This window comes from Diabrotica undecimpunctata, chromosome 4 (assembly GCF_040954645.1).
Source record: "Diabrotica undecimpunctata isolate CICGRU chromosome 4, icDiaUnde3, whole genome shotgun sequence".
NCBI lineage: Eukaryota > Metazoa > Arthropoda > Insecta > Coleoptera > Chrysomelidae > Diabrotica > Diabrotica undecimpunctata.
The window spans coordinates 5,724,409-5,750,355 of record NC_092806.1 but is presented as its reverse complement, the minus strand read 5'-3'; the positions used below and the strand labels follow the sequence as shown (position 1 = coordinate 5,750,355).

The following is a 25,947-nucleotide window of genomic DNA, read 5'->3' as shown; positions in this document are numbered from 1 at the left end:
GACACGATCGAAATAGACAGCCTTCTAGAAGCAATGAAATACAGCAGGATTGACCTTCGAAATTGAGAGTGGCACAGAGACGAATGGAACGGTCTATGCTGGGAATGACGTTGCGGGACCGAACAAGAAACGAAGATCTGCGAAGAAGGACGAGTATTGCTGATGTTGTGGAACGCGTAGCGGAACCAAAATGGAACTGGGCAGGCCATGTAGCGAGAATGCATGACACGATGGACGAGCAAAATTACACATTGGAGGCCACGAGCAGACACAAGTAGTAGAGGAAGACCACCTACACTTTGGGCCTACGACATCAGGTGTATCACCAAAAATTGGCAACAAAGAGTACAAAATCGCAAAGAATGGAGGTGTTTAAGGGGGGCCTGTGTCCAGCAGTGGACGTGATAAATTAAGGCTGGATGATGAAGAGTATTGTAGATGCTTCACCTGGCGCCAGCCTATATATATCCAGAACAACCACAACAAGGTGATAAAAAAATGAAATTGAATCATATTTTAGTATGAAAAATATTTCATTTTGACCATATATTACTAATAGTCTTATCAGACTCTCATCAGGCCATTTATGGTACTACAAAGGAGAAGAAGAATCGACAGTCGAAGGCGTCGGTTTCATTAGTCACAAAAAATTGTCAACAGAATTATCCCAATAAACCAAATCTCAAGAAGAATGGTCGACTTAAACTTCAAAATAAGCACAAGATATATCCTAAAGACCGAAAATAAAAAAATTAATAACAAATATATTTATTAATATTCAAACAAACATATCTATACGATTGCGTATTCATCATATACATATAAATCTTAATTTAATTTATTTTAAAATGTACTGCTATTATTTACAATTTAATGCTTATTTTATTACTATATACAATTTTAAAAACTAACTCAGTCACTTTCTTTTTCTAACTTTATTTTTATTGCATCCTCTGGTGATTTGTATTCTACTTGGTCCACAGACTCTTCAGTTTTAAGAATGGTTTTGTGCAGAACCAAATGTAAAATACTGCAGATGACAGCGATAAAACTAAAAACTTGTATGGTTGGTTTTCCTCCGAGATACTTGTATAGAGTTCCTCCCAAAAGACTACCGATAGCATAACCTATAAAAATAATTAGTACAATTAAAAAAAATTACATACTGTCATGTGGTCATGTGTTGAGAGGTGAAAGATATGAATTACTCCAAATCATATTGGAAGGTAAAGTGCAGGGAAAAAGATCAGTTGGAAGATGCCAGAACTCGTGGCTGAAAGACCCGAGGAGATGGTTCGACCGCTCATCCGCAGAAATCTTTCGGGCAGCAGTTTCCAAAACTCCAATTGCCATTTGGATCGCCAATCTTCAAAAGGAGACGGCGCAATAAGAAAAAAAAACACGTACTCACAAAAGAAGATTAAGTTAGTAATTATAATAAAAAATAATTCCTCTTACCAAATCCATCATCCATTCCAGCAGCTATTCCTTGCATGGTAGCAGAGGCTCCAGGCGGTGCTAATTCGTTGGCATACGCCACTATCGTTGTATAAGTAAGAGCGTACGTCGGCCCTTGAAAAATGAACTCTATCGGAACTACCCACCATGGACTAGGAGCTACCGATAGTAATCCCAAGCGTAGAGCGTAGTTAATGAAGCACATGCTGAAGCAGTGTACGTGTCCAAAGCGTTCTAGAATGACACCTGAAAAAAATAGAACATTTTTGTCAATATGGGACATCATACATCTTAAAACCTATCGTAAATGAGATTGAAAACAAAGAAAAATGTTTAAAATATATCCTTTTATTTTGTGAGAACTAAAAATATTTAATAACGATATACATTCTATACTTGTTTTATCGAGTATTATGGACTTTGTTGTAAATACTTTAGTTTACAAACCTTTTACAAGAAAAATACCCCCAAAAATCAATTAAACTGATACAAATGTTAAAACAATCACATAATTTTAATGGCTAAACAGGAATTGGCCACAGTTACTGATAATTATAAAAGACTGTGTGAATCTGTGAGAGCCGAAGAAAATTATTTGGTAATGATGCCTATATATGATAATTATTTAATAAACTGGAGTTGATATAAGAGTTTTGAGGTGAAAAATTGTAGCCAGGCAATAAGATTGACCCACGAGAATAGCTCTCGTCTGATTGTATCCAAGGGAACCAACAATGCTCCTTGGTGGAATGGTAAACTGCAGAAGATGCACACTGAAGTGAAAAATGCTTTTAATATGATCATTTTTAGTGGATTCCAGTCAGACTGCAAGGTCAATAAGAAACTTCAGAGATAGTAGAAAGTATCAGGAAGTAGCAAGACTTAGTCGCCTAATATGAGGAAAACTGGGGTAACTAGAGGTAGTACTGTGGCCGAATGGTGAGTTGACAAATTCCAAGAAGAAAGCCTATGGCTTTCTTCTTGGAAAACGGTATATAGAACTGGAGAGTAGCCAATCAAATCTTTTTGGAAGATAAAGATTTTCTAGTGATATGTCTTAAAAAAGTCTTGAGGGTATTACTGACATTGGGGTATGAGCAGGAGGAGTGGAAAACGGCCCGAGCCGTTCTTATTCCAAAAACTAGAAGACCTACTCATTTATTGCGAAAAACTATTGTCCCATAAGCCTAGCTCTTGGATCTCAAAACAATGAAAAGGGTGGAAAAGGGTGCTTTGTTAAAGATTAAACATTAGAGGCTGTGTCTCTTCATTCAAATCAGTTTACCTACAGGGAAGAATATATAGGAATTGAGTTGCAACTCAAAAAAGGCTACTTTGTGGTTAATGTATTCATGAATGGGGAGGAAGCGTTCATGATTGGAATGATATACTCAGTACTATGAGGTACTTCTATGAAATATCTCACATCTGTAATAATTCTGATACAATGTCCTTTGGTAAGAGCAACAAGGTTGTGCGTAACAAAGGGCTCTAGATGAACTCAGACAAATAGCAGATTTTTATAAGAAAACAGCAAATAGGACACATACTCTTACTAAAGATATGGTCGCAAGACTGGGATGGAAAATCTCAGTCAAATATTAAAGAATAATTCTTAAAACGAAATTCACTTGACAGAATTAATTAGAATACACACAAAAGAAGTTTTTTGTGAGATTTTGGCTGGGTAGAGATACCTTTGGTAGCACTTTTGGAGCTTACCAGTTCTGTGAAAAAATTGTGCTAGTACTTAGATACCAAGCACATGTATCTCTGGCGTATTGGTCTAAAATAGAGCAAAAAGGAGCTATAAATAAGTTCGAAAGATTGAAAGGCTTAGATCTAGGGAGTGATTGAGCCATACGCATGACTCCGACAGCATCTTCAGGGACTAATTTGACATTACTCAGTGATCCGCGTAGGAGAAGATGGGTTAGCATTTAGGTCTATCTATGAAACCAAATGAGAGGTGTTGGTACCAAAAGTTAACAGGAATGGCTGAATAAGATGGGTAGTCTTTCAGGAGACGGGATACCTGGTACACAGATGTAAATATGGAAAAGAAGCATCATAACTCTAGGGCAGTATATAACTCTCTATGGCGTACTTTTATCTCTCAGAGGAAAATCTGGAAATTAGTTGGGGAATGTAAAAAGCCTCTTCACAGATTGAAATAGTAATATAGCCTGTTTTATCTGAGTATTGGGTACTTCTATTTGTCGTACTGTCGAAGTATTGGGTTTGGATTACCATTTACGGATGAACTGATAAAGAATATTGGAGCTGACAGGATAGTACCAGCGACAGAATAAATCCATGATTGGTTCAGCGATCCGAAGAAACTCTAGACTTCTTGTGCAGCTTATTACAGGACGTGGGCATCTTGCGATGCAAAATAGGAATACAAGATAATGGTTGGTGTAAAAAAAGTGGTGAAACTGTTGCACATATCGTCATTAACTGCTCACACTTTATCCAATAATGCTACGGCTGGTTTGTGGATTTTCCCAATAGTAAAGGAGATTAGCGAAACGGAAGGCTGATCAGTTTTTACAGAAATACTTGATTGCTTTTATATCTAAACCGAAGGGAATTTTTCGTCACTTGATTTAAATTAGATGATATTTTCGAATATTTAGATAACCAAGGAAAGAAATATCCAAAGCTGTTAGACAAGACACTCGAAAATACAACCAAGAACAAATCGAACATACCATTGAGAACAATAGAAGTATGATAGTATTGAAAAGAAGACTAGAAGAAGTGGACGCAAAGGGCTGGGCGATGATGATGAGATAACCCAGGCAAACTTCTAATGATAGTATCTTATTTGAATTAATTGAGACAAAGAATTTACCTGATATAGAGAAAAAAATAACTTCACCGCCCAACGTCTCGGCGGCAACTATTATCCCTTCCAATAATTTAATATTTGTTGTCTGCGATGCTTCTGCAAGGTCCTCCAGATACCTTAAAAATATAATTAGACATACCCAACGTCTCTTCATTAGAAATAAATCGGTTAAACTTACCAAAATAAGTAGTAAATGTGAAAACTGTCCACAATTCCAGCAAATACAGTGAAGGCTAAGAAAACGACGACTTTCTTGTCTTTCATCAGTTCTCTAAGGTCCTTGAAAATGTTCTCGGGCGCTTCCATTATGGGCAACTAAAATATTTACTAGAAGAAAAGGATGTTTCTCTCAATACAACAAATATTTTTGTTATAAATAAAGAAATAATTAGAAAGTAAATGATCTTAGCTGCAAAACTAGAATCTCATAATAATGTTGTCAAACTCTATTTTTCTTATTATTTTTACTACTGCATTTTGACAATTAAATTGGTCAAAAGTAGTTATACATGCAATCCAATCCAATTGGTGATACAGAGACAGCATAAAGATCAGATATAATGTAGCACTTGCGATGGGAAAAGGATGAATCTGTGGAGGAGATGTTAAAGTACTATTCTTGGTCTTTCGTCAACCACCTGAACATGTTTTTTAGTTTTTAGTGACCAGAAGTCATATAAACAGAGCGAAGACGTACGAGTTTTCACTTCTCAATTAGTGAATTGATACATGCCACCTATAAACTTTCTTATATCTCCAAATGATGGAAGATACGGCAAATCATTCATCAGCAGTTTCATCTAGATTAGTATTTAGAACGCCACAAATGTTCTCTCCAACAAAATAATCGAATAAAGCCTTTCTATCCTTTAACATCTGAAATGGCCAATAATGCTATGGAAGGTCTTAAATTAAGAGGTGGTTCTTTTCTTCAATGTATCAAGAAAAACAGGGTGTTTCAAAAAGGTATGTCATAAATTAAATCACCAATTCCGGGGACAAAAATAAATTTATTGAATCCAACTTACCTTAGTACAAAAGTGTACATAAAAAAAGTTACAGCCCTTTGAAGTTACAAAATAAAAATTGTTTTTTTGCATTATCTCCTAAACTACTTGACATTTTGTAATAAAAATGGACACGTTACTTTCTTGTTCTGAAAGCATTTTTCATACAAAAGAAACAACAAAATCTAAGCGCATAGAAAAATTTTAAGGGGGGTGTGCAGCACCCTAAATCCCCCCAAACTTTTGAGTACGTTCAAATTAAATGAATTTTGTGGCATCATTAGTTTAACACATTATTTTTAAAACTTTTTTGCCTCTTATCACTTTTTCGAAAAACTAGTTTTTTCCTAGTTGGCCATAAAATCACAATTAGTTTCTACGGTTACAATAATTACAAACAGTTCCATCAATAATAGTCAATAATTTGTGTGAATAAGATTAATATTAAAATTTTTGATATTACAATGGCCTACACATTTCAGGAAATGGCAGATATGTATTTAACTTTGTATTAATTTTATTAGAGATATTTTGTTTACCGACAAGGCTACCTTCAGTAGAAATGGAATAACAAACCATCATAACGAGCACATTTGGGCAGACGAAAATCCTCACGCCAAAGAAACGACTCATCACCAAAGGACAAGAGTATTTGGAAGAAGTGAATATTGCAATAAGGCAGAATATGTGGTTTCTACAAGATGGCGCTCCACCGCATTACAGTAATGAAGTCCGGAAATAATTTTGCAGGCAGTATCCTGGTCGGTGGATTGGAAGGGGTCGTGACGCACCTTTTTCTTGGTCACCCAGAAGTCCAGGTCTTAACCCAATGGACTTTTGCTTTTGGGTGTTTATGAAAGAGAAAGTGTATTCTGTAACAATAGAGGACGAACAACAATTGAGGGTTAGAATAATTGAAGCTACAAATCAATTTCGTCAGAAAAATATGATTTTTCGCATTCGGTTTTCCTTATTAAAACGATACCGAATGTGTATTGAAGAAAATGGGGGTCATTTTGAACATTTATTGTAATATCATGTTTATAGAGATGTAATTTTTTAAAGGTTAATGAAAAAGGCCGTAACTCAATAAAAACTGTTTTTTGAAAAAAGTGATTTTTTTTTATGAAAAATGGTTTCAGAACAAGAAAGTAACGTGTCCATTTTTATTACAAAATGTCAGGTAGTTTAGGAGACAATGCAAAAAACCAATTTTTATTTTGTAGCTTCAAATGGCTGTAACTTTTTTTGTGTACACTTTTCTGCTAAGGTAAGTTTGATTCAATAAATTTATTTTTGTCCCCGGAATGTGTGATTTAATTTATGACATACCTTTTTGAAACACCCTGTATATCGTGGGTAATTACAAAATGTATACGAAAATATTGTTCTGATGCTATTTTTTACTATTCTACTATTATATTTCTACTATTTTAATGGGAGTAAGTCATAATTGAAGTAAAAAATAAGTTTATTGACGTTTCAATTTCCACTTCCAAATAATTTTGTTTTTGTTACTTGGTAAAAAATCCTTCTAATAATTTAATTTTATCTGACTCATTTATATTGACAATTCAGACATATATTATACATTTTAAAGTAGACGACTTTAAAATGATATTGCCAATATTGTTGAGTTGCGTTCCTGAGACGACTTTATTGTAAGATAGTTCATTCGTGTGTTATTTAAAAAGCATCCTCGATATGTTACTGACTTACTAATAGTGGTATTTTCCTTTTATTAACTTTCTCTTTTAATATGAATCATTTTATTGAACCCTATGTTCATTTTTCCATGTGTGTTTACATATTTAAAATCTATCAAATTCTCTATTTTTATTATAAGATTGATGTTCACTTACTCTAACATTTAATGGCCTGGATGTTTCACCTAAATAAAACTGATCGCATTCACAAGGTATTTTATAAATACAATTCTTTGTTCTTTCTCGTTCATTGTTAGGTTTAGTTTTAGATAAAATAGATCTCAATGTGTTTGTTGTTTTGAATGTTATTGAAATGTTGAATTTGTTTTCTATCTTTTTAAGTTTTTCTGATAATCCTTTTATGTTATGGTTATTAGTGAGTTCATCTCAGTTATTCTTAGTATTTGTGTTTTACTGATGTTTCGGCTATTATCATGGCGGCGTATGTCATTATTGGTAGTATGCATGTTTTGGTGTATACTAAGGTATTTGTTTTTACAGATTGGATGTTTGAGATATTGCAGTAGCTTTATTTCATCGCCTTCGCTCTTCATTTTTCAAAAATTCTCTGTTTGTTATCTTGTATCGTTGCAGAACGTGTGTGATATATATTAACGTGTGTGTGTGTAATAGTAACAAAGAATATAATAACAATATCAAATAAACAATCAACCCTAAAAGACATAATTTTTGTATTATGGTATTTAACTTACCTTTAATTTAGTGCACGCCAAAAGATCCACCACGGAACAAACAATCATTACAATTAAAGCTGGTGTGTAAGATATTGAAGTACCAGAGAAACAATCTACTGCATATCCAGCTATGAGAGCGGAAGTTCCAAAACCTATTGTACCCCATACTCTTTGCTTTCCGTAATCATATTCCTGACCTAAAAAACAAATACTAAAGCAAACATATGCAATAAATTAGATATCTGTTTGATCTAATTTACTCTTTGTTCACTTCTGGTTTAGAGAAATGGTGGAAAATACCGGATTAAATAGATAACAGTGTTGTGAAAGATTATAGAGAATAAAAAATCATATAAAGAAAATCGATACTAGGAGCAGTGAACAATGTTTTGTAGTTTTTTTTTGTAAATTTTTGTAGTAGGAATAAAGTTGTCATTTGCTATGTTGATACCAAAATTGTTATAAAATACTAGGTGATCTTGGATAGAAAGTACTGATGATAGTATAGTCATTCAGAAAAAGTTCTGTGATGTAACCCGATAAGGTTTTTATATTAATATACCTTTTATAAAGGATTTTTTTTTTAAATAAAAATCTTAAACAAACGTTTAAGAACTATATAGAATAGATTTTGAATTAAGACAATTATCGATGTGGATATGTACGCTTTGTGGAAGATATCATTAAAGAAATTAATAAAAGCAGTAAATAGAAACGAATAAATAACATCCACAGAAAGTGCAAGAACTCATGGAAAAAGTTTATAGAGTTCATCAGCAGAAACAAAAGTAACAGAGTTTGAAAATATCAATTGCTGATGGTCAATGTTAACATCAAGCAAAAAGCAAGTAATTTAATTAAACCCAGCCTGTGAGACATGTTCACCCCTTGGAATTACGTTCGGGTGTAACAATTCATTGGAGCGAGGTGTATTGATTCGTGTTAAACAGAAATCACTCCATCGCGCTCCAATGCTCCAGACCATCCCTTTCCCCCATATTGCACTCTGATGCGCGATAGGGGCAGAACTGTCAGCCAAATGCTCTTCATGTTGAAGTCCTTAATATCCGATTAAAAATTCAGGCTAGCATTAGTCGCTTTATTCCTGTTATCTTCTTGTGACTTCCAGCGACCAATTTTAACATCGTAAAAGTGATTTCGATATATACTTACCGATAACATCAAAACATATGGCGTCACTGATAGAATTGACCACGTTGAACCCGACGGACCCAACACACATGAAAATAACGTACACCCAAAAGCTGAGTTGTTTATAGAGACAATCGTGGCCATTTTCAAAGTCTTGATGGCACTTCAGATGACACGAATTGTCGCTACTGTTTGTAATATTCGGTTCAATAAGGACGGTCATGGTTTCCAAATGGCACAATTGTTCTGGCTCGAATGACGAAGAGTTTGAAGTTTCTACCAAAAATGGTTGTGGGTATTCGTAACAATTAGAAGTGCATATTAGACGTTTGGTGACATTGCTACATTTTTTCTCAGTATTAATTTTCTAAAACATTAATATATGATTAAAAAGAAGAAGTTTCGAGTATATTCTCAAAATATATTAAACAACGAATTAAAATATAAAAAACAAAGTAATATAAATGCTAATATGAAACATTTTCCTATTCTTTGATTACTTTTTACTACGCTAAGGTTTTACAGATTAACTCTTTTATAATTCGGGAAGACCAGTTGAATTTCGCGCACTTGGGAATTCTGCGCATCAGTATCTTGGCAACACGGCATAAGTATTTTAACATTCAACACAGCGCGCAGTCTCGTATTTGCTAACCACATGTTTGCAATCTAACTGCATTCGTAGTTTTGGTTTAGACAAGGTCGCCGATTGTTTGTTTTTCAAGACGTCAATGTACTTTACTTAATCAGTAGACCCATTTGTACCTTTCATTGTTGGGCGGTTTATAATACATTTTATTAAATTACAATATTTGACAGTCTTCTGAGGTGTCCTAGCTCTTAACGAACTTTCTCCATTCCTGCGTATTGGATGCCATCTGTGTTGCTTCCTGCCAAGTCTTACCTTTACTCTGCAGTATCTGCGAGATGTCACTGTTCCATTCTTTAATGGGTCTTCCCCTTTTGTTCTTCCCTATTGGTTTGGCGTCCCACACTCTTTTTACTTGTCTATTATTGTCCATCCGGGTTAGATGTCCGAACCATGCCAATTTTTTCTCCTTGATTGAGTCGAGTATCGGTTTAATTTTGAGTCTTTCTCTTATTTCTTCATTTCTGATTCTATCAGTTCTTTTTACTCCTATCGTTCTTCTGAGGTATTTCATCTCTGCTGCCTGAATTCTGCTCTGATGTCTTTTGTTTAATATCCAATTTTCTGCTCCATATGTCACTGTAGGTCTATATATTGTTTTGTATATTGTCATCTTGGTCTTTGTTGATATTTCTTTGTTATTGGTCCTTGTTATTAAGAAATCCTCTATTTAGTGCTTGGAATAGTTTTCCTGTGTTTTCCTTTCGGTTGTTAAGATCGTTCTCGATGTCTCCTTTGTTGTTGATTACTGTTCTTAAGTATTTGTATGAATTTGTTTGTATTATTTTTTGTTTGTCTATCATTACTTCTATTTGATCTTCCGTCCCTTATTTCCTTAATATTTTCATTACCTGAGTCTTCTCTTTGTTTACGGTTAAGTTGTAATTGCTTGCTTCTAGGTTCCATTTCTCTAAGTTGTATTTCAGTTTTTCTGCAGTTTCAGCAATTAATACTATGTCGACTGCAAATATACACATCTCAGCATTTATCATTTGCATTCTGTTCAAACCGATGCAGTATTTCTTGAATTTTTTCTTACATTCTTTCATTATCTCATCTATTACATTTATGAATAGCACTGGGTTGAGACTTCCCCCTTGTCTAACTCCTTGAGTTGTGTCAAATGGTTCTGACTGTATATTTAACATTCTTACTGTATTTGTTGTTTTCATGTATATACTCTTTGTTGCTTCTATCAATTCTTCACTTACTTGTTTCTTCTTTAGGCTTTCCCATATATCTTTTCTTTTGACTAAGTCGAATTCATTTTCCATGTCTATAAAGCTCAGATATATTTCTTTATTTTTCTTTAAGGCTTTTTCTATTACTTGTTGCATGGTGAATATATGGTCTTGTGTGTTGTGTCCTTTCCTGAATCCACTTTGTACGTCCTCTAATTTATGTTCTATTTCTTTTCTAATTTTCCTTTCTATTATGGTTTCGTATACTTTTGCTGCTACACATAGTAGTGATATGCCTCTATAGTTCTTACAGTCTCTTGTGTTTCCTTTCTTGTATATAGGTATAATTACTGCATTTGTCCATTCTCTGGGTATTACTTTTCTCTTCCATATTAGGTTATATATGTATAACAATTTTTCTTTTGCTTTTACTCCTATATATTTCATCATTTCTGGTGCTACTTCATCGGTTCCTGGTGCTTTTCCAATCTTTATCTTTCTTATTGCTTCTTCCAGTTCTTCTTTTTCTATAGTTTCTGGATTTTCCGTGTTTCTCATGGATACTCTCTTGTTGTTGCTTTCCTTCTCCATTGTATTCGCTTGATTTCCATTCAGTATCAGCTGAAAATGTCCCCTCCATCTTTCCATTATTGTCTTATCGTCGTTTATTATTGTTCCTTCCTTGTTCATTATTTGTTTCAGTTTCGTTTCTTTGTTGCTTTCTAGGTTTTTCAGTGTTCTGTAAAATAATTTTACGTTTTCTGTGCTGTTTTCTTCCATTTTTCCCAACTTTTCTTTTTCTCTTTCTTAACTATCTCTTTAACTTTTGTTCTTTGTCTCTTATAATTTTCATATTTTTGTTGCGTTTTGTCTTGTATGTATTCTTTCCATAATTTCTTCTTTTCTTTTATTTCTCTTTTCACTTCATCGTTCTACTAAGATGTTCGTTTCCCTCTGTTGTTATTTCTTGTAGTTCCACATATTGATTTAACTGTTTTTATCATCGCATTTTTAAAATTTCCCCATTTTTTTTTCTATTGTTTCTGTTATTTCATGTTCATTGTCCATCTCTTTCTCTAGCCCTTCTGAGGATCTTATGTTCGTTGTTTCTTCCCTTAGTTTATAAATTTTTATTATTTCTTTGTGTTTTCTGTTTATGTTCTCATTTCTTTTTATTTCTTTTCTTTAGCTTTTGAATGTGGTTTCTAGTAGATAGTGGTCACTACCAATTTCAGAACTCCTTTTTGCCCTTAAGTCTCTTATTTAGTTCTTCTCTGTTTTTTGTACTATAGTATAGTCGATAATTGATTGTTTGTCTCTTGATTTGACTTATCTTGTGATCTTGTGTATTCTTTTATGTTGGAAGTGTGTGTTCATAATCACCAGGTTATTGTCTAGACAGAATTCGAGTAGTAATTTTCCATTTTATTTAGTTTTTCCTCCATATAAGGTCCGATGACATTGTTCCATTTTTCTGCTTCTTTCCCCACTCTACTGTTCATGTCTCCTGTATCACAATTTTTTCTGTACAATCATTTATCACTTCTTGTAATTTGTCCCAGTCAATGTAATTATCGAATAATATTTAAAAAGTGGTAAGTGCTTTTGTTATTAATTTTCATTACAACTATTTCATAATTACTCTGCTTTATACGTATTGATAATTTCATGTACAAAAACAATGAATTTTATTTAGTCATTAATGAACAGTAATAAGTTAAGTTAGGTTACTCCTCTAGGGGGAATAACGTGCAGCTGTGTTAGGGTAATTTCGCGGTGCGCGATATTACCCCGTGTTAGAATTTTTGATTATATAGTGTTTGTATTATATTATGTTTGAACACCTTAATACAAAACTGTTCAACGAAAGTTGAAGAGATCAACGAAAAGATGTCTACCTCACCTTCATCGACTACGAGAAGGCATTTGACAATGTTAAACATGATATCATGATGGAACTACTACATAGGGCCAACATTGACCAGAAGGAGATCAGAATTATTCAGAATCTATACTGGAACCAAATGGCAAAGGTGAGGATTGAGCAAGACCAATATACGGATGAATTTGAAATCCGGAAAGGTGTCCGCCAAGGCTGCATACTCTCTCCGATGCTTTTTAATTTATATGTTGAAAATATATTTGCGGAAGCATTAGAAGACACGGAATTAGGCATTAAGGTGAACGGCATACCAATTAGTAACCTACGCTATGCGGACGACACAGTGATTATAACTGATAATTTGGAAGATCAGCAGTTATTACTTGATAGGGTGAATAGCATAGGTAAAAAATAGGGCCTCAAAATCAACATTTTGAAAACGAAATATATGGTCATTAGCAGAAACCCTCCAGAAAACGCGATAATATACATAGGTGGCGATCGCATAAAACGCATAAAAACTTTTAAATACCTTGGCACCACAATCAATGACCAATCGGATCCACAACAAGAGATAAAAACCTGAATACAGATGGCAAGACAAGCTTTTGTGAAATTCAGACCGCTCCTATGTAATCAAAACCTAAATTTCGAAATACGCTACAGAATGGTCAAGTGCTACATATGGTCCATCTTGCTTTATGGCATGGAAACGTGGACTTTTGAAAAAAACATCTATCAACAAACTTGAAGCATTTGAAATGTGGTCATTGAGAAGAATGATGCGCATACCTTGGGTGGATAGAGTTCGAAACGATGACATCCTTAAGAGAGCCGGCGTGGAAAGAGAACTCTTTGAATTAATTAAAAAACGCAAGATTGGTTACCTTGGGCACATATTGAGAGGAGCAAAATATGAAATACCACAGTTAATCCTACAAGGGAAGATCGAAGGTAGGAGAGGAGCCGGCCGCAAACAATTATCCTGGTTAAGGAATATTAAAGAATGGACAGGAATACACAATACAGGCGAGCTGTGTCACGCCGCCAAGAACAGAATTCTAGTAATGAGATCGTCGCCTGTGCGACTAAAATTCCCCGTGCTTACAAACTAAAAGCTGCTATATGATCTGGGCTAAGAAAACAAGAAGTAAGTCGATCATTTAATATTCCAGAATCCACTCTACGTGACAAACTATAGTCAAATAGCCGTAAAAAAATAAAACTTGGCAGGAAACCAGTTTTTAATGATCCAAGGAAGAAATCCACCATATTCAACCATGTTAAAAAATTGGCGAATATGTTTTTTGGAATGCAATAACTAAGACGTATAGCAGACCAGTTTGCTGAAGTAAATAAAATAAAATACCGTTTAGACTCGATAATAAAAATCTCTGGTGAAGATTGATTAGAACTCTTTTTAAAGCCTCTTTCAAACATTAGTGTTAGAAAACCCGAAGGTAACGGTCAAAACCGCATTTCTGCATTGATATAATTGTGGATTTAAAAAGGAGATTAAGCCCAAAATAGCCTCTGTTATCCGTGCAAAGTCCGAGGTTTATCTCTGCGGTAGTATTATTTTCAGTGTTAATCAAGGAGCGCTCCCAGGTGTACAAATTCGTTTACTGCTTCGATGACGTCGTTTTCTATAACAAGTCGTCGTAGGATTTGGGTTGCTTGCTTATTTTCATATACTTCCTTTTGTTGGTGTTTATTATTAAACCCATCTTTGTGGTTGATTCTTTTAATGCTACATACGCCTCTCGTACCGCGTTTTCCGTTTTCTCAACAATATTGATATCATCAGCCAGGATTTGCACTGATTTATTATATATTGAACCAGTGGTTGTGATTTGTGACATACGTATTATTTTTTCCAGAGCCAGATTGGACAGTATACAGGAGAGAGGGTCTCCCTGGCGCAGCTCGTTATTTGTTTTAAAAGGTTCAGACAGTTCCCCCTGAACTTATGCTCTACATTCAAATTTTTCAAGAGTTAGTTTTGCGAAATACAGTTTTTTAAAGTAATTTTTTTTCTTTAAAATCTCTAAAACTTTAAACCTTTTTTTTTATAAAATTAGGAATAACTTTCCCAATAGATACAAGTTTCAATAGTTGAATTATGGAAGTGTGAACATAGGAAACTCTTTGTAAGTATTTTCCCTTAGGTACCCAGAATTCCCCCGGTCTCCCCCAACTTTACAATTTATGTCTTAAATATTAATGTAGTACCGGATTATTTGATGGATTTTAACATAAACTTTAAGGTTTGTGAGCAATGTGTTTCACAAGAAATAAATAAATAAATTGATCACCTAATTGATCATAAAAATTTTTGTTTAATTTTCACTCATAAAACAAAAAAAGTTTTACAGTGATTCCGTCCGTACAAGATCCATCTAAAATGAACAAAATTTATTGACTTGACGATGAAACACGAGACAACCTGTTGTAACAAATGTAAAATATAATAATTATACATATATTTAAAAGTACATAAAATTAAATCTATTTTTAGAAACTTACACCATTTCATTTTATCTGGAAAATTTGCGACGTACTCGTGAAAACTATTTTTATTACTTATTTATAATAATATAAATTTTAATCGGAATAAATTCGATAAAATGTCGATTTTTATATAAAATTTGCTACATTTTAAAATAGTTTGGCTATGAAACTATTTTCTTGTAGAATTTATATATTATCCACTGTATATAATGGGAATAAATTACAATTTGAATTAAAAACATTTGAAGTTTCGATATGCACCTCGGAAATCGTTCTAAAATACGAATGAAACAAATGATTTCTCCTTACTCAATGATAATAATGACAACCTGGATAGCTTGTGTACATATGCATGCGAAACTAAAGATATAATGCAATGGAACACTTCGTCCATAGTCCTAAAGGAAACACCATTAGTAACCGCAACATAATTTGACGTGAAAAGACAGGTACACTGTATTCTAAGAATAAATGTCTATCCTCCAGATAACTCACTGAAAGATGGGACAATATTTATCTGAAGGTGAAAAGACAGGTCGCTTCATGCAAGAAGTTTATTATTTTAAAAATTTAATTTTTAACTCTTTTGAAAGTTTGTTAATTCTAAAATATTGGCTGTGAATTTGGTGATCGGTAAAAAAAAAATAATACAAAACTCGAGCTTCCCCAACTAATGAATTGCCAAACTAGAATTACGCTGGTTTTTGTAAGTAGATTGATTTCATAAGAAGGCTTAACACAAAAGTTCAGCGAAAAGGTTCAGTTAAATTTGTTATGAAAGTTGTACAACAGATTAAAATATCATTTTGTTTACATTCTTCTTCTTAGGGTGCCTGTCCGTTTTGAACGCGATCATTCTGGCCATGATGATGATGTTATTGGCTATTCAGAATAACTGTGTTGGGGTCTTTCTATACCATCCACTCAGGTTAGCAAGCCAGGATATTCTTCTTCGTAATGGGGCCCTTTTTCCTTCAATTTTAACATGCAAAATGCATTGGAGTAGTTCATATCTGCCTTGATTTCTCATTATATGCCCCAAGTACTGCAACTTACGGCCCTTCACGATATTGACCAAATCCGCAGTTGTGTTCATCCTCCGTAGGACTTCTTCATTGGTGAATTTATCTGTCCATGGTATCTTCAAGATCCTTCTGTATAACTACAGCTCAAAAGCCTGAAGTTTTGATAGAGTTTCCGCCTTTAATGTCCTCGTTTTTACTCTGTACAAAAGATCTGAGTACACGTAACATTTAAGGAGCCTTAACTTTTTGAATTTCCGATGTGAATTTAATCTCTTGGGTATTGTCCCACGACTCATTGATTATAGTTCCCAAGTAGTTGTACTGTGAGACACGTTCTTATATTTAGTCCGTATGTTCTACTTGTTTCCGTTATTTTATTTATTAAGTTTTGCAGCCCTTCTATGGTATTGGAAAACACCATTGTATCATCTGCATACTGCAGGTTATTGAGCTTGACTCCATTTATTGAGATTTCTTTATCAATATCTTTTAGAGCCTCTTCAAAAATGTGCTCCGAGTACAGATTGAATATCAGTGGAGAAATTATGCACCCCTTTCTCACTCCCCTTAAGATTTTGACCTGCATTTGGGGTGGAGTAAAGTTTACTTCTTTCTTTTGTGGAAAAAGAGCTCTGGCCGGTTCTTGTCTTTAGCTCTACTTGATGACTCTCTGGATGGTCTCATTGACACCTCATCTTTAGAATGCTAACAATTTTACTCTCCTTGTTTCAAGCGCATCTGTTAACCCCATTCTTAAAAGATTCCAATACCTTATCCTGATTTTCCACCCGAAATCCGAACATAGGCTTAGTTTCTCTCGGAACATTATATCTTAAGAGATGTTAGATACATTCAATTCTCATTTGGTTTGCATACAGATTTGCTCCAGTTATGTTTTTCTTGCTGATGATCATGTTCTACTTAGAACCCTAGCCTAGCCTTAAATAGAAGAAAGTAAAAAAAAAATTGAGTGGAGTAACTGTAGATTTCGAATGTATCCCCAGTCGCGTGGTGTCGGGCAAAATTACTAGTAGTTAATAAAAAGATAAATTACAAATAACACAAATAGAAGAGAACAAAAACACAGTGTAAGCAAGAAGAGAAAAAAGGTCAAAAATAGCAGAAAAACAACCGAAATATTCTATTACTTACTTACAAACTAATAATATTTTTACTAAGATCAAGTTATACTTACACTAATATCACATTTTTTAAAACTTTGCATGTCGGTTCCATTTAACACTACTTGTAGTCCAGGTTGTTGGGGAACATAGTCTAGAAGCGCGAAGCTAACTGTGGTAGCAACGATTAAAGCGATAAAGATGGACTTCCTGTAGTCCCTAAATATATCCACGATCAGTCCGAACACAGGTTTCGCCAGAAGAAACGCTACTGGAAGAATTCCCGTTATTATACCCATCACAAAGGAAGATACTCCCAATTCTTTACCGATGACATTGAGCTGCGGAAGGATTGGGCCCATTGCTATAAAAGATATTACTATATAAATTTTCGTTTTTAAAAATTTGCTTTATTTAAAAATGTACTTGTAGCTTTTTTTAAAAAAATTGTACGAACTAAAGATGTAGTGTAAAAATTAGGGAAATATAAATGTATTTTAAAAATAATTCTAGGATAAATCAAAGAAGGAGACCTTTACAGACAAAAAACCAAGATTGAAGTAATAGATAGGGAACTTGCAATAACCCAAGAAGCTAAAGAAAATGAACAAATGAAGTCAGAATTAAGAGAAATGCAGAAAACTATTGAGTTGTTAGAAAAAGAGAAAAGAGTGAAAAAGTTTAAAAGAAAATACTTAATAGAATTCTTAGATCGAATCTGAGAATTGAAACAAAACTTAAGACAGTACGGAAACTACAACAATATCATGTATGATAGAACTAGAAGAAAAAATAATGCAGAATAAATACAAACTAAAGAGCTTGAAAGACCCACTAGCTTATGTAAACCAAGTTTTGAGTAAAAAAGAAAAGAAAATGCAGAGCATGATAAAACAAAGAGCAATCGAAGAAAGAAAAACTGGAAAACAAGTAACATAACATGGGCTTTAGTATCATAACAATAAAAGGACAGGTAAGCAAGTTTTTTTATATCAAAATACTTTTTGCCGTAATAAAATTATTAGTAAACATTTTCCCCTCTTATCAACGGCTGTGGTAAATATTATTTAAATCTTACAAAAATTTGGTTATAGAATTATTCATGTAATAGTAGTAGAAAAAGGTAAAAATATTATTTATTTATTAGGCAATGACCGCACATGCAACGATAAAATCAACACATTTTTGTATGACCACAAATGCAACGATAATAGCCGTGATCGCAAATGCTACGACCGCATCTGCAACGACACCGTCACTAATAACACATGCTAGTAAAATCTTGTTGCATATCATTAAAAACCTATCTATATTATCAAATACCGCAGGAACAAGCGGGGTTTGTAAAGGATATAGGTACACAGGAACAATTCCTGAACCTGAGACAACTCATTGAAAAGTCTAGAGAATTTCAAGTACCTATGATCGTATGCTTCGTTGAATACCAAAAGGCATTTGATTGTTTAAGCTGGATAAATCTGTGGCCCATTAAAAGTCTGTACCAGTCCAATATATTAAGAGTACGACTAGGTCAGAAGTTATCAAACCAATTCAAGACCGAGAGAGGTGTTAGACAAGGATGCGGGTTGTCACTTGACTTACTCAACATTTATGGTGAATATGCCATGAGGATGGTTTTAGATAAGGGTCGGTGGAATAACAGTGGCTGGTAGGAAAATCTCCAATTTAAGATTTGCTGATCATACTACAGCAGCAAATGAGTAAGAAATGTTTAATCTCCTGAGAAGAGTTGAGTGCGAAAGCAATAAAGTTGGTCTGAAAATCAATAAAGCTTAGACAAAAATAGTGGTGGTCGACAGATTCCACGCTATTTAACTGACTAGCATGTTACAGAAATACCAGATAGTGGACAGTGTTGTCTATCTCGGGTCTGGTATAACTAACGATGGTATTTGTGAAGCAGAAGTTCGGAGACGTATTGGTATGGCAAAAAAAACAATGAGTCGCCTAACTAAAGTTTGGAAAGACAGATTTATCTTCCAAAATATCAAAATGAGACTGGTGAATGCCCTTGTATTCTCAATATTTCTATACGGAACAGAGACTTGGACTCTTCCAAAAAATTGATGCCTTTGAGATGTGGTGCTGGAGAAGAATGCTGCACGTACCTTGGACAGCTAATAGGACAAACGTTTCCATTCTAAACCAACTCTAGATTAAAAAAAGGCTGTCCACAATATGTCTGGTATTTTGCAATTTTTCGGTCACGTGGTTTGCAGAGGTGACGATAGTTTGGAAAGATTAATTGTTTCTGGAAACGTTCCTGGGAGAAGATCAAGAGAACGATTACCAACTAGATGGTGTGACCAAATTAAGAATTCAGCTGAAAACTCATTCTGCGAAGCTCTCAATGTAGCTGACGATAGAGACCAATGGAAAAATTGTTAGGAATATTGAAAAAATCACAATCCTCAGTAATGGGGAAACGACAAGAGAGATAGAGAGAGATGATATTCCACTTAATTTATATTTAAATGGGAATAAGCCACAATCAAAGGTTAAAATACGTTTATTGACGTTTCAATTTCCACTTCGTAAATCGTTCTCAAAATACTTTTTGAGATAATATATAAAATAAATACAAAAAATTTTCCGAAGTGGAAATTGAAACGTCAATAAACGTATTTTAACCTTTGATTGTGGCTTATTCCCATTTAAATATAAATTAATTTAAAATGCCACAAGAAAATAGCTTCAGAACAATATTAAGATATTCCACTTCATATGTTGTTGTGATGGTGTTCATAAATTGCGGTATTGTCAGAAGCTGGGACTAATATTACCTGGTACTTAATTGATATGTCTGATTAATTTTTCATTCATCACATAAGCATGATGTAGTAAATGCAACCAAAGTGTACTATTGCCCAGCCCACTCAAATTTTCTATTACATACAACTACGAATCCAATGCTATAAATACCAATAACCGTTATTTTTTTTAAATAAAATATTTTTTGACTAAATTTGTTTTGCTTAACCTATCCCTATATACAATAAACTGTCTACACATTACCTGCCATAAAAAAGAAGTAATGGGCCTTGATGGGAAGCAGCTTCCGGTTGATCTGCACCATTTTCTTTTCTCTTGTATTATTTTCACATACTGCAACAAATAACTGTATCAATAATATGCTAACGTTGTTTAGTTTAATACAAACTTATCTTTATTATATCTTATCGTCGATAATGGCCTGTGTTATCAAGCAAGGGGTATAGTACTTTAATTTTATTACGGATACTATGCTTTGTTAGATTAAATTAATAATAAAAAAATTAAACAATATTTTTGACGGTTGAAAGAAGTATACATTATGAGTAAATTGGATCTCCTAATCTTTATTACTTAATTTTAATGTTAGCATGTGGAGGTGTTCTTAGAAAACAATTGTTAAATTTGCTACATTGTAGATAACTTTATTGGCATTAGTTATGATGTTAGTCATGTTATCTAAGAGTTAACCTGTACAAATAATTTAATTTTTTTACATTTATATTTTTATTTATAAGTTATAAAAGTCCGAGGCTCGTCACATCCAAAATGAAAGCAATGTAGAGACTAGCTGGAGAAAATTTAAGAAAAATATTCTGGATGCTGCCCGATGAGCACTTGGAACGAAAATAATAAACAAAAAGTGCTCAAGGAGAACACCATAGTTTACACTAGAGGTTAAACAAAAATGTCACCAAAAAAAGAAAGCTTTCCTAAAATATAAGTCAGAAAAAACGAATGAATCATATGAAGGATATAAAAGAATAAGAGCTGAAACTCATCAATTGGTAAGAAAAACAAAAATAGATTACTGGGAAAGATTCACAAAAGGACTAGAGATGGATTTCTATGGACAACAGAAACAAATATGGCGCTTCATAAGACAACAAAGAAGCGAAATGAAGGAACTAGTTGAAATAGAACACATACAAGAGGATACATGGGTGGCCTTCCTGACAGAAATGTTTAAAAAACAAAACGAAGAACCTTTACCAGAAACGCCAAATATAATAACTGATGTGAAAGAAGCAATAAACAAATTAAAAAACAGAAAGTCACCAGAAGAAGATCAAATACCAAATGAACTCTTAAAATATGGAGGTGATCACCTTGTACAACAACTGCAACTTCTTATTAATAAAATAATCACCACGAACAGAATACCAGATGAATGAAGGAGAGCGATCATGGTGATGTTCTTCAAAAAAGGAGATAAGAAAGACCCCAATAATTATCGAGCAATAAATCTATTAAATACAACACTCAAATTGACAACAAGAATAATAGCGACAAAAATAAACGAACGAATATCATCATAAAGAAAGTTAAAAACAGAAGAGGATATAGAATGGGAGAAAAGGAAATAAGGATAATATGCTACGCCGACGACGCCATAAAAACAGCCGAAAATGAAGATGACCTACAAAGATTAATTACAGAATTCGAAGATACGGCGCTCATATACAACATGGAGATCTTAACAGAGAAAACTAACGCGATAGTGATATCAGCGGAACCAAGACGATGTAAACTAGTCGTAAATAAAAAAATAATAGAACAAGTGATGGAAACTGAATACTTGGGAATAAAACTGTCAAGCTACGGAAAAGTGGAAGAAGAACTAGAAAAACAAGTGAACATGGCAAACAGAGCAGCAGGATGTGTCAACAACACAATCTGGAGAAACAAATACCTCACAACGGAAACGAAAACCAGGATATATAAATCAACAATAAGACCGATAATGACGTACACAGCGGAAACAAGAGCAGATACGGCGAAAACACAAAGACTACTGGAAACAACAGAAATGGAAGTCTTACGAAAAATAACATACCAAACTCTAAGAGACAGAGTAAGAAGTGAGGAAATACGAGTGAGATGTGGTATAGAGGAAATAAACGCGTGGACCAAAAGAAGAAAAGTGGAATGGAATCAACACATCGAAAGAATGACAGAAAATAGAATAGTACGAATAGCAAGAGACAAATCGCCAAATGGAAAAAGATCATTGGGACGACCGAGGAAAAGATGGTCAGACAACGTCAATTGTGGCTAAAAACCGAGATAAAACAGGCATTAAGCCTATTTATAAAGTAGGAAGAAGAAGAAGAAGTTATAAAAGGTCTAAGGGGTAATAAAAACAAAGGAGCAACGTCGTAAAAAGTCAGAAAAACATGTTTTTTTTTGGGTGTTTACAGGTGTTTTTCCAATTTTTAAATGTCCTTAAGGACTCAGTTGCTTCAATTTATATATCACTTATGAAAAACGTTGATTTCCCAAAAAAAAACCTAAAAACCCCCAAAAACACCCCACAAAAACTGACAAAAACCCCTTAAAAACACTGAAAAACATGGTTTTTTGGGTGTGTTAAGGTGTTTTTCCGATTTTTACATGTACTAAACTACTCAGTTGCTTCAAATTATATATAACCAATAAAAAACCTTGATTTCTCCAAAAAAAAACCCTAAAAATCCCCAAAAATCCCAAAAACACAGTTTTTGAGTTTTTTGAAAAATGGATTTTTAGGTTATATATTGTATAGTTATTTAACATACAGGTTTACGAAATATAGACAAGTTTTATAAAAATCTCAGCTATGCGCGTACATTTTTAAAAAAATGACGTTTTTGGGATTAGGGGGGGGGGGGTAGCCGGTTAAAATTGCACTTAAAATCTTATTTTTATGCACATAAAACGTCAAAAATAAAAAAAAATTATTGAATTTGTATCGATCTCAAAAAATATTAACCCCGCATAAACTCCCAAAAACACTAAAACTCCGAGAAAACATGTTTTTGCTAGTTACTAAGAGGGAGGAGTAGGGAAGGCAGAACAAAGACTGCACGGGGTGAGAGAGACGCTTAAGCAGGACGCCGACAGAGGGGAGTGATATTCGTATGACCCAAAATAGTAACTTATGGAGAAACGTAGTTACAGAAACCGATCCTGAACAGGTATAAATACAAAGGGAATGATGAAGAAGCAGAAGAAAAGAAAAATGGCAAATTAGGCCAAGAAGTCAAAAATAAACAATTATAGCGTTAAAATAATTTAGGAGATTTAAACGCAAAAATAGGAAGAGAGGAATTATATCAGGAAACAATAGGTATAATATAGACTGAATGAAATAATTTCGAAGAACTGTTGTAGTGGCGTATAAGATTTAAGCACGAAATAAATAGAATATTTAATTGACCCAAACTATCCCAAAGGAAATATGAAGTAAACGTGTAAGTTGGTTGGGATTGGGATAAGATTAATGATAAGAGGAACACAAAACTAGCACTTAGAAAAGAATTAATCGGGAAGAGACCGAGATTTGGGTCCAGAAAGAGATGGATTGATGACACTAACCAGAATTTAAAAAAACTAGGAATACGAATCATCATTTAATCATCAATAATACAATGGGTAACACAAAGGCGAATGGAGAGATCAATGCTGGGTCTGACCTTGAAAGATCGCGTGAGAAATGAGGAGATACGCCGACGAACTGGCGTTGACGATATTATACTGCGAATCAATAAACAAAAGTGGAGGTGGGCTGGACATGTTGCTAGAATGGAAGACGGAAGATGGACGAAGAGATTATTGGAGTGGAGACCGAAAAGCCGACAAGCGAAGTCGAGGCAGACCACCCACCCGATGGACCGACGACCTAAGGAGAATAGAAACAAACTGGATTGCAGCAGCTAGAGATAGAGAGAACTGGAGACGTTTGGAGGAGGCCTATATCCAACAATGGATGTGAAAACGGGGCTGGATGATGAATACAACGATCGAAAGAGTAACAACACATAAATATTTAGGAACGTGGCTAACCGAAGATGGAGATCAAACAAAAGAAATCATATCTAGAATAGAAATGGCAAGAAACACGTTCATAAACTTGAAGAACTTACTTTGCAACCGTAACCTTAATCTAGACAGAGATCCGCACAAGAATGCTACGTTGTTACATTTTTTCTACTTTACTATACGGCATGGAAGCGTAGACAATAAAACAGTCTGAAATCAAAAAATTAAATTCCTTTGAGATGTGGTGCTACAGGAGAATCCACAGAATATCGTGGACTGAAAAAGTAACTAATATAGAGGTGTTACAAAGAATGAAGAAAGAATGTGAAGTCATAAAAACTGTTAAAATTAGAAAGATTCAATATCTGGGTCATATAATGAGGGGCGAGAAGTACGTATTACTTAGATTAATTATGCAAGGGAAGAGAAACCCAGGACGACGCAAAATATCCTGGCTAAGAAATTTGAGAGAGTGGTTCGGTTGCAGCTCATTAGAATTATTCAGAAGCGAGGCCAATAAAATTAAAATAGCGATGATGATTACCAACCTCCGATAGGAGAAGGAACCTGAAGAAGAAGAAGGAATACGCAAATGGAAAATATAAGCGAAATAAAGAAAACATGGTCAATACTCAAGAAATCAAAATATACCTCACATTGAAATGATCCCCTCAAAAAATATACACTAGGAAGTAACAATTTTAGATATAACACTTTGGACTTTTTGAAGACTTGTGCGTGTGGCTGTAAAACAACACTATGTAAAACTTTAGAGCCTAAAGACCTCAACGAGCGATCACAGATGATAATGGTGATGATGATATTTTCCAAAATGAATAAAAAGAGTTGGTTAAAATGATTGCGCTTATATTCCTATTTGAATTAACATACGAGTAATACGTAAAATATTTATGTAAATAGTAATGATTTAAATAAATAAAAACAAGTCAATGACATGCAAATTTTTAATTTTACAAATGTTTATGTACAGTTTATTTTGACGTTGACAATGTCATTGTTTGCTTTATTCGTTGATTAGTGTCGTTACAAACTTTTAAACGGTTTGTATACAGTAGGCGGTTAACAGTCTCACGAGTTATTTATAACAACCACTTTCTTTTGTGTGTTAAGTTTACTACAATTGAATAACTTGAATTTTTGATGTACTTACCTCGACTTCTCACAAACGATTTGTCACAAACAAACTGATTAAATAATTTATACTAAGTCATATTATCATCACGTACAGATATGATAAAACAACACTGATTCTTTAAAGCATCTGTGTTTGCTTCTATTGAATTGCATTGGATATTTGTTCAGTTATAACATTTACCCAACAACCTGTTTGAGAGGCGTCAAACCCCGCTTAGTCGTTTAGACTGACTTAAGTAGATGCTTGGTGTTGGGAAATAATACATTCAGCCTTTAATTTTTCCGCTTTTAAAAGTTGAACTTGAACTATTATCACTGCGGTATTATATTTTTAAACTTGCCCCCTTGTGGTTTGTCTCCGAGGGGACACTGACCTCGCACCTCGTTTGGGACTTTTTAATCTGATGGTGGGTGGCAACCGCAACGTTATCTACTGATAAGTATTAATATTGAAACTTTCTGAATTTTTTTTATAGATCGACGAAGGGAATGGGTAAAAATGATCACGGCAGGTTATTTATTAAAGAGTGGTATGGGGACAACACTGCAGTGATAAGATAATATAAATACTTTCTAAAATGTATGGTGGTAGGGCAAAAGTCAACATTAATCATTATAGATATTTAATTTTATTTAGGAAATGTACTTATCATACTGCAAATAGCTTTGGAATGTATTTACAGTACGGAACAAACTAATTTATTAGAATTAATTTTTTATTTATGTACAATTGCGAAT

General features: G+C 33.9%; 1 protein-coding gene across 1 annotated transcript; it reads right to left on the bottom strand.

Annotated features, from left to right (window-relative positions):
* Positions 1-752: 752 nt before the first annotated feature.
* Positions 753-25,708, bottom strand: LOC140439081 (major facilitator superfamily domain-containing protein 6). The gene is made up of 9 exons (XM_072528748.1): positions 25,226-25,708; positions 20,278-20,367; positions 17,316-17,605; positions 8,894-9,239; positions 7,739-7,917; positions 4,491-4,627; positions 4,316-4,428; positions 1,459-1,704; positions 753-1,127 (listed from the first exon to the last, which is right to left on the bottom strand). Exons 2-9 carry the CDS (start codon positions 20,336-20,338, stop codon positions 913-915), a joined length of 1,587 nt encoding a protein of 528 aa, XP_072384849.1. The 5' UTR covers positions 20,339-20,367; positions 25,226-25,708; the 3' UTR covers positions 753-912.
* Between the last annotated feature and the right edge of the window lie 239 nt (positions 25,709-25,947).